This window comes from Archocentrus centrarchus, unplaced genomic scaffold (genome assembly GCF_007364275.1).
Source record: "Archocentrus centrarchus isolate MPI-CPG fArcCen1 unplaced genomic scaffold, fArcCen1 scaffold_40_ctg1, whole genome shotgun sequence".
NCBI classification, from domain to species: Eukaryota; Metazoa; Chordata; class Actinopteri; order Cichliformes; family Cichlidae; genus Archocentrus; species Archocentrus centrarchus.
In genome coordinates this window covers 3,151,251-3,160,835 of record NW_022060266.1, presented here as the reverse complement: position 1 = coordinate 3,160,835, position 9,585 = coordinate 3,151,251, and the positions used below count along the sequence as shown (strand labels likewise).

Sequence of the window (9,585 nt, the reverse complement as noted above, 5' to 3'; positions counted from 1 at the left end):
AATATTTTGTTCATCCAAAAAGGGCTTGATCTGGGAAAAGACAATTTTCTCTAACAGTTTAGAAATAAAAGGCAGTTTAGAAATGGGCCTAAAATTTGCCAAGACAGTCTGGTCAAGGCTGGGTTTCTTAAGAAACGGCTGCACCACTGCATGCTTAAAGCTCGCAGGAACAGCACCTGACAACAAGCTACTATTTACAATAGTAAGAATGGACTGACCAACAGTAGAAAAGGCTTCCTTAAGAAAATGAGGAGGAATAGGATCACGAGGTGAGCCCGATGGCTTAATATGTTCAACTATATCTTGTAAGAAGGTCAGATCCACAGGTTCAAATTTATCTAACACAGCTGAACATGAAGCCATACAACCCAGATAGCAAAATGACTCCGCCCCCGATCCGCCCCGGATGTGCCACTGACTCCGTAACGGACCCGCAAAACCGGTCCGTATCGGAGTCCACTTGCACAGCGGGACGGATCAGTAACGGATCAGGATCACGGTTGAGGAACAGATCAGGACCGGATACAAATCGGACCCGTCCACGTTTCAGGTTATCCAAAACGGATCCTTTACGGAGCCGTCTGTGGAAAAACTGATCCGACACGGATCCGTTTTGAATCCGTTCATATAACAGCTTATTTTGGCCAGAATATTTTCAGGATCCCTTATTAAAAATTGCTGTAGCCATGCTAGCTACAGTTAAAGCTAAAATATCTATTTGGACATGAAGACTGACTTTAGGGAAAATGAAAAATCTTTAACAATTACGGCATCCTTATCTAAAGCCTAATTTTCCATTTGAATAACAAGATGAGCATATGAGTATTACAAAAATAATGGGATCATAAATGTATCAAGAATACTGTTTATTTACTATAAATCCTTTAACACTTCTTTATTCTTTAACAAAATGCAGTAAAGGAAAAAGTAAAATGGCAAAGAAAGGAAATACTATCACAAATTAATTAAGCAGGTGATGCATTGATTCATTACTGTACTTCATTAAAACATTAACAGACAAATAACTGAAAGATAACCATTTCTGGAACAATAACAGTAACAATAACAAACTGAAGTCCTCAGCATTGATTCGGGATGGTAACAGGAGGACGCCGCCTTCTTCCTCTGTCTGCTGCCAGATTGAACCATCGTATGGCATGTTTCCGAATCCGAATCTCCTCTTCTGTGGCAGCACGGGACACATGGGTCTTTCTTACTGCATCTATACACACAAGGTATATGTTATATGAAAGCTTTGAAATCTTTCCAGCAGCTTGTTGAATCTATACCATGAAGAATTAAGGCAGTTCAGAAGGCAAAAGGGGGCTCAACCTAGTGCTGGCATCATGTACCTAATAAAGTGGCCAGCAAGTGTAGCATGTTGATTGTAAGCTTTGGACATAGTGGGGAAAAAACTCCAAAAATTTACAACTCATCTTTAATATTTAACAGCATCAGTTATTGCCAATCAATGCAGTCATGTCCGGGTATCCAACTATGTACCACAGAGGAACATCACAGATCTCAAAGGGGAGTTTTTCATTTGAAAGAGTGCTGTGATCAGTGAGTGGAATAAAGGTACACCTGAAAACTGTCCTCCAAAGCCCATAACTGGCATTATCAATGAAATGATACAATACGACTCTCAGAGTTAAAAGATTTGTGCTTCATTAAACCATGACAATCAAATCATTTGCAAAATCTATTACAATTACTTACCCAAGAGTACTGTTTTTGATGCCATCTGGGAGAAACCTCCCTTTCCATTGGCCCCTGTCCAATTTATCTTCTGTCCAATGTCACTGTGGAACATGCGGGAAAGAATGTTCCATGTGATACTTCTTGCATCAGCCCCCCGATGGCTGCCAGTGAAGAAATCTAAAAATGGAGAGGAAATAATGGGAAAAGTTTAAACACATTTCACAAAAAATAAGTTGCAGGCAATTAAACACAACAACAAAAGACAGCTTCATTTGTATTTGAGTTATCAAAAAGGTCCCGTGTGCCAGCTCAAATGTGGGTATATAGAAAAATTAAAAAATAATCATTTTACATTTTTCCTGAAAGGGCTATTCATTTTGCAATTCTTACTACTTATCCCTGGTCAAAATGGTAATATGAAAGTACAGAGTCTGCATAAAAGCACTTTGTGCTGCTGGATGGTCTTCCTCACTTTTATGACAGGTGCTTTAATTAATTTTACCAGTGCACATAAAACAGTTTAATACTTTTATTAAACATAACTGATTGTTGTCAGTGTGATTAAATATAAATTCACTTCAGCTGCACAGCCAACACACATAAATGCAAACATACTTTGTAAATTTATTTACACGTATTTCTCACATTTCATTTTAAAAAGTTAGGAATGCCATTTGAGTTAAGTGGAACATTTCCTTATTCACAAAGAAGCATTTCCAGTCTTTCAGTGAGAGATACAGATTATCAATTGAACACGGGTATTGGCAAATAACCACATCTTATCCGGACTGTAAAAACCTGGATCTGGCTGTTCGTAATATTTAACATTCAGCTTTTCATTATAAACAGCATCATTCGTATTATACAAAACCATGACATTGACAAAAGTGGGATTTTTTTGTGTTGAATGTCAAGTAGAATGGTAATCAGATGAAAACTCACCACACTCTGCTTCAGGTGAGAGTTAGCAGGATCTTTGAGCCATTTCTCAAAATTCTCCACTTCCTCCATTGATTGTAGTGGAAACTGTACAGGGTCAGGTATTTCTCTTTCTTGGACAGTTGAGTTCAGCTTGTTGGTCAGATAGTTTACTTTGGTGGTTAATTGGTCTTGTTGGTGTTTAATGTACTCCAGTAAGCTCAATATTTGAACTTCTGCAGCTGTTGGAAGAAGAAATGAGACAAATTTGCTGTAATCTTTTCCAATAACTGAATTACATGGCAAATGGCTATAGTGTAGTATTCATATTTACAAAGAATACAATATACCGATTATTCAAGCTTTACTGTATACACTTTTGGAAAAATCAGTGTACATTCAGGAAGAAATGCATTGTTGCATTCGATGAGTTTATTTTCAATTGGATGTTACACTGAGAATAACTGAATTTGTGATGTAATTATCAGTCATTGAAAGGTGAATACTAGCTGTTTAAGAGATTGCTTACCAGAGCAGGTAATTGTGTCTGAGCCATACCGTCCCCCTTTCCAAGTAGGCCTGTAGACATGGCTTGAAGAAGGAGTTGGCTCATCTCTTGGTCTAGTTTCCATCTGGGCAAGCAGTGGTGGTGATGGAGTTTTTGCAGAAGAAGCAATTGTGTGGATGCTAGCTCCAGTGAAAGGTGGTGGTTGGATAACTGGAGCAGGTGGTTGTAGTGGGCGTCTTACTGCAGCTCTGGCTTTCCTTTTCAGGTAAACTTCTTCTGTGTCACTGTCAGAGTCCCCAAAGAAATGACTGTCAAGCAGAATAGAAAAATAAAAATACTTAATACTTCATTTGTCATTATTAAAACATGTATTTTTTTACTTTACTCAAGCTGTACACTACTCTAATTGCTTTCGAATTCTGTGATTTGAATACCATCCATTCTCTTCTGCTTATCCTGTTCAGGGTCATGGGGGGGGCTGGAGCCTATCCCAGCTGTCATAGGGTGACCTGTCACAGGGTACACCCTGTACAGGTCACCAGCCTGTCATAGGGCCAACACAGAGAGACAGACAGCCATTCACACCTATGGGCAATTTAGAGTGACTAATGAACCTAACCCCAGTAAGTGCATGCCTTTGGACTGTGGGAGGAAACCCACACAGACACGGGGAGAACATGCAAACTCCACACAGAGAGAGGGAGAGAGAGAGAGAGAGAGAGAGAGGCCCGGGCCAAGGGGGAATCAAACCCAGGCCTTCTAGATGTTATTCTGTTATGTTAGTGCTAACCACCACACTACTGTGCTGCCTGTGTTTTGAATAATGATGACCAAAAAAAGCAAATCTAGAAAGAAAAAAAAAATGTATATAGTAACATTGCCTTTGGCTTCCTTTTTGGTCGTATTTCCTCCTCTTCCTCTTCTGACTGAAGGTCTGATGTGCTGCATGTAAGCGATTTCTTCAGAAGCTGTCGTGCCTCAAAGTACTGATCTACAAATTACAAACTTGAGTTTACAACAGATAACACAGTTGTCTTTAAACACATAAAATATAATAGCAAATATATTTCAGTATTTAATTAAAATAGGCAGAGGTGTATTAGAAATTGCATACCACATGATTTGATAATTCTGATATCGTATGTCTTCCAGTCTGGTCCTGGTTCCTCTACATTTTTTACTGCCTTATCCACTCTTTCATCATTTCTATAGTTGGGCCAGTAGGTAGCACCATCACAGCACCAGTTTTCTGGTACTACTGCTACTGCTTTGTTGCTCTGGAACTCGACCAAATGGAACATCTTGAAGTGGAAAAAGAAATCAAACAACAACAAATAACAAAAAAAAGAGCTGCAACAAGCAACACTACCACAATTGCTTTGCTTAGAAAATAATGTAACAAAATGGTATCATCCTCGACATTTTAAATGCCTGTTAGAATAAAACAGCCTTAATAGCTATTAAGTTATACTGCCAGCAAGGACAACAGACGGGTACAGAGAAAAATCTGATGTGTCCCTAAAAGGCATGGAACATTGGTATGGCCACAAAACCATCTCTATGAGGCAAAACAGTACATTTTACAACAAGCTCTGACACTTTAACACACTTGAATGAATCTGATGTTTGTGAAATTTTATAAATATTCAGATAGTCAGAGTTAAATGGATAATCAAAGAACAAAGATTTATCTGAGAATTCCTTGTATACCACATAGACTCCATCACTGCACTCTACAATGTTATGTATACAACAAATATCATTTCCAATAACAAAAACATTATCCCCAGTTGAAACTTTAACAGTCCACTTATCACAGGTCATTTCACCATACTGTGCTTTCACTGACAGTCCACCTATAATTGGTCCAACATAATGTGGCTTTTTAAAAGAGGTACAACTTAAAGGAGCTTCCATAATTCTAATTTCAGACAATCGACGGATTATTTGGGCAAGGGGGAACTCTGGTTTCCTGATGAGCTTTTTAAGCTTATGCAGATAATTTTCATAAGGAAATGCTGAAAATGAGTCCAGACAACCATGTAGTTGCACATCACCTGCTAGATGGACCAAACCATGTACATTATAAACAATTTGATCTTTTCCATATATTTCACCAAAGTGACTAACAAAACATTTCAGCAAAGTACGGGCATACTGTGTGTGGCAGGACAGTCTAGGACTAACTAAAATAGCAACACCAGAGAAGAGTAGCATGAAATTATAGTACATATTTTGATCCAGAAATGTGCCTAGCATTACAGGTCCTGTGTACAGGAGAAACTGTCTAAATTCTGTGGCCTTCCAACGATCCAATTCCCTCAGAGATCTGGGCTTCCGTGCAAACTCTACAGGAATAAAGGAACGCATTTCTAACAGTTTTGCTGACATTCTTTCCACTATGCTCGCAGGCAATCGAAAATTCAGAGGACCCCTGAGCCAGATGTGTAGCATTCTTCTAACAACTCCTAAACAAACTAAATGCATGTAATCTAGAGGGAACTGTGAAACCATACCCACACTACTGCCAATAAATGGATGTGGTCCTTCATGATGATGACTCTCATCGGCCATGTTTGTGAATGATTCATCTGTCCGTAGGGCATAGTCTGCACATGGGTATGTCATGCGTCTGTTAATATAGTTTCCAGGCTGCACACATTTGTCACATCCATGGTAGGCATTGTGGTTCTTTGTGTTTTTAATAAAGGACCTGGCTGGTGTGTCACAGATGACTGTGTGCAGCTTGAGATTTAACCGTTTACCTTCTAAATCAAAACCATTTTCAAGCTGTTGTAACTCTGTAACAAAGTCTTCAAGGAAGTCTTTTGCTGAACTTGGTTTCTTTGGTCCACAGAACAAACCTATAACTACAGGTTCCTTCATGGGAACACTTAATAGTAGACCAAGGATGGGCCACAACTGCAGACAAGAACTCTTGAACAAAGGAAGTCCATCTATGTTGATTTGTAACTTCAAAGTGAAACTGTCTGCTAACGTGTGTTTGAACTTTAACAATGTATTTCTAAGAGAAGCCAGAATGCCAAAATAGTGGTACTGTCCTCCAGCCCTTTCAAGAATTGAGTATTCTGTCTCAGTTCTGAGGAGTGTCCTAGCATCCTTTGGAATATCAGAATGGTAAATGCGAAGTATGGCCAATAATGCTGTCAAAGCGACCAAGGAAATACGAAATTGTATGGCCCAGTGGGATAAACTGTCAGAGAGTGAAACCGAGTCTTGGAGTTCATCATCAAAATGATCAGACTCAGATGTCTGAGTCTGAACATCACAAGCAGCATCCTCAAAATCCTCAGACAGGCCTAGATCTATCTCCATGCCATCTTGCTCACTAAAACCAGCACCGGTTTCAGTGTCTAGACAGTGTGGATTATCAGTTCCAGTGTGACTTTCATGAAAATGCTCTTCACTGATGTGTCCATGGTCAAGGTTCCTCTCTGTTGTCATCTGAAAGTCAATTAAATTTGTGGCGTCATCCCGCATTTGTTTAAGTCGGTTTTCTCCGTCTACACGGGCCCTCCTTCTTAAGGTGGAGTTGGAGACAGGTAGAGTCTTTCTATTAATTTTATCTAAAAATAAAAATTTTAGAAACACATTTTTGTTATTATTCTGAGACCAGACAGGATTTTAAAGCAGGCAAACAAGCCTCAACCTAGACCACAGGACAAAACATTGAAATGACAGAACTTACACATTATAACAGAGAAGAAGCTGTTATAGCCACTTATACTGGCAATAACAGCTATTTTTTTTAAATGAAGAATATATTATAACAGTCAAAGCTTAACGTCCATTACAGTTGCTTTTTAAGTACAGATGTGCGTGTGCAAGATTTCTGATAGCATATTACAAGCTCAGGTTTCCCTCCCCTTGTAACACACACATAATATTTCTGGCAGAAATTATTTGCAGTTTTAGAAAAAGTGTCTAAATGAACTCTAAGATTGAATTTTGGCTTACTTCAGTGAGGTAGCAGACAAGGTGGAGGGAGGAAGGCAGGCTGAATTGATCTGTAACAGAAGACATAAATAAAATTAACGATTATAATGATGAAACTACAGAAAATCTTTCTTTTTGTGGCATGTTGGATATTAAACTTTGGTAATTTAAAGTATTTTAATTGTATCAATAGGGACTTTCAGTAAGTCAGAGTCCAAATATGCATTGTGGAAAAGTTTAAGGTCAAGCAAAGACAATAAATAGGGTTCATACACTTTCAACGCACAGGAGTTGTTGAATTTACTCGCGAGAAGTGAATACCTACGCTTGGGGAATTTGCAAGGATTGTTTTCTTCTGACTTAATTATAATTCCATACTGATCTTATCCATTACTGGAATTTGCGGTTTTCTAGCCAACCAGCCAACAATAATTAAAGCCCCACTCTGGCCGGTTAAAAAAATGTGACCTCCTAAAGGTCCGCTCACTCTCTCACAGACTGTCTTCTGGGGAGATGCTCATATGCAGACGTGCAGGTTCGTTTCCATCTCATAAGTTAACTATTCAGATATTTTTTAAGGCAGTTACAGTTTTAAGCAGTTTCAAGCACTGTGCCCCAAAATCAAGCACTTTTCAATCCTTGAAAGGACAATTTTAAAATGGAAGCATTTTCAAGGATAAGAAAAAAAGAATTAAATTTGAATCAAAAAGTCTTAGCAGAGACATAACTAAATCCATTTCTAAAGCTTATTAAATACTTTACAGCAACACCTGAAATCGTGAGACCCACTTTAACCTGATGGATGCTCTCAGATTAAATTTGGAGAACAATAGGCTGTGTTAGCTTAACTTTACCTGCAGTCAGTCCTGGAGAGGCTCAATAAAATCCTTCATGTGCTCAGTCTGCTGTAACATCAGCTACCTGGACAGTTAACCAAATCACATCGCCTTCCCCACCGAAATAAATCCCGGAGGAGGTTTTTTTTTTCTTTTAACCTCACAGCTTCCCGCTGTGTTAGCTAATAGGCCAGTAGCTAATGTGCTATAAGCTAACTCCGCTGCCACAATCTCACATTTCTGAATAAAAAATAAATAAAACCTTAATTATCTCCTACCAGGATAACTTTACTGTACAGGTAAAGCCATGAATGAAGAATATTTAACAGAACAGCTTACAGTTCTTACCTTAGAGAAGCTCTGCTCCTGCGCTCCTTATGACAGCAGTCGTTGACTTTTGAAAAAGAAAAAAAGCGGGGGGTGGGGAAAGGCGCGAGTTTGCTGAAGGGCTCCGCCGTGGAGCCGTGGCGGAGCCGCGTTTTGATAATCCGCTGTCAGTAGGTGGGGCGGGCCCAGTCCGGAGAGCAAGAAGGGTGGGGCGGATCGGCTGACTTGAAGGCGGATCCGCCCCGAAGTGTTTTGCTATCTGGGAAGAAGGGTCATTTGCAGAACAAGCTTCCAGAGGAAGAGCTTGTGAGACATTAAGAACAGAGTCAATCGTTTTGAACAATACATGCAAGTTATTTTGATGAGACACAATAATTTTGGACTACACACAGAAAGGCCCCAGCCAAGGTGGATTTAAATCCAGACCTGTGAAGCGACAGTGCTAGCCACTGCGCCACCGTGCTGCCCACGTGCCAACAGTCCATCTGTGTTTATATTTGCCTTCAGATAGCCAATGGAAAAGTATTTAGCAATGCAAATGTGCTTCCATGCAGTCTTCCAAAAACCCAACTGCACATTGCTTGACATGGAAGCAGATTGGTTGCTTTATAGGCCGAAACAGGGAAGGGCGTAACAGCAGAGCAAGTGTGATAAAAATATGAGTGACAAAACAAAACAAAACAAAAAATTGTGTATGAAAACTACACTGCAGATATTACCTGCAGAGGACATTTTTTTTTACTTTTTTGTAACACGTGGTTTCTGTTGGGTTTGTTTTTTAATTCAATTAATAAAATGACAAATGCGTAAAAGTAAAACTCCAGGACATTAAATAAGTAGTGGCTGAAGCAAATAATAGACAATTAAATAAATAAATTAGACAGAGAGCAGACAGATGGTGGACCAGTGATCATCAGGCTAACTTCACAGCCTTTGGAAGATATGTTTATCTTATTTATAGCCTTCCCAGTCTCAGAGGAAAAATATATTTATCTTATCCTTGAGGGTTTTGCCATAATATGAACAATTAGGTGTACAGGACATAAAGTAAATGCCACCATGTCCTGTTACTAAGCTGGATAAAACTGCCAAGTCATGTTCAGGGACATGTGAGGGGAGGAAGGCAGGTGTTTCTTTTAAGCCCCTTTTCCACTGCCGGGGTTCTGGTGCCAGTGTCAGTGCCCATCCTGTTCCCAAAAGAACCAGTGAAAAGCTTAAGAATGGGCCTGCATTTCCACCGCGCTTGCAAACTGCTCCTTTAGGCATGAGTGTGGGCGGGTCCTCGTCTGGACACGGAAGCCGAAGAGCGCAAAAGTGGGAGAACACGCTCCCCTTTCT

General features: G+C 39.6%; 1 protein-coding gene and 1 long non-coding RNA gene across 2 annotated transcripts; both read right to left on the bottom strand.

Moving 5' to 3' along the window:
• Positions 1–814: 814 nt before the first annotated feature.
• On the bottom strand, positions 815–5,859 carry LOC115776861 (uncharacterized). The gene is made up of 7 exons (XM_030724647.1): positions 5,644–5,859; positions 4,242–4,428; positions 4,004–4,118; positions 3,149–3,435; positions 2,644–2,861; positions 1,720–1,878; positions 815–1,222 (listed from the first exon to the last, which is right to left on the bottom strand). Exons 1-6 carry the CDS (start codon positions 5,731–5,733, stop codon positions 1,783–1,785), a joined length of 993 nt encoding a protein of 330 aa, XP_030580507.1. The 5' UTR covers positions 5,734–5,859; the 3' UTR covers positions 815–1,222; positions 1,720–1,782.
• A 15-nt stretch (positions 5,860–5,874) lies between these two features.
• LOC115776862 (uncharacterized) lies at positions 5,875–8,321 on the bottom strand. Its single transcript, XR_004019521.1, has 3 exons — positions 8,269–8,321; positions 7,106–7,155; positions 5,875–6,714 (listed from the first exon to the last, which is right to left on the bottom strand). It is a non-coding gene; the product is annotated as an uncharacterized LOC115776862 (long non-coding RNA).
• Between the last annotated feature and the right edge of the window lie 1,264 nt (positions 8,322–9,585).

Excerpts from the sequence above, each read along its gene's own strand:
- LOC115776861 (XM_030724647.1), bottom strand. The coding sequence starts at position 5,733 with ATGCCCTACGGACAGATGAATCATTCACAAACATGGCCGATGAGAGTC. Across the intron at positions 4,119-4,241 it reads CAGAATTATCAAATCATGTG|ATCAGTACTTTGAGGCACGA; the intron begins GTATGCAATTTC and ends TGTAATTTGTAG. Across the intron at positions 1,879-2,643 it reads CTCACCTGAAGCAGAGTGTG|ATTTCTTCACTGGCAGCCAT; the intron begins GTGAGTTTTCAT and ends CTCCATTTTTAG.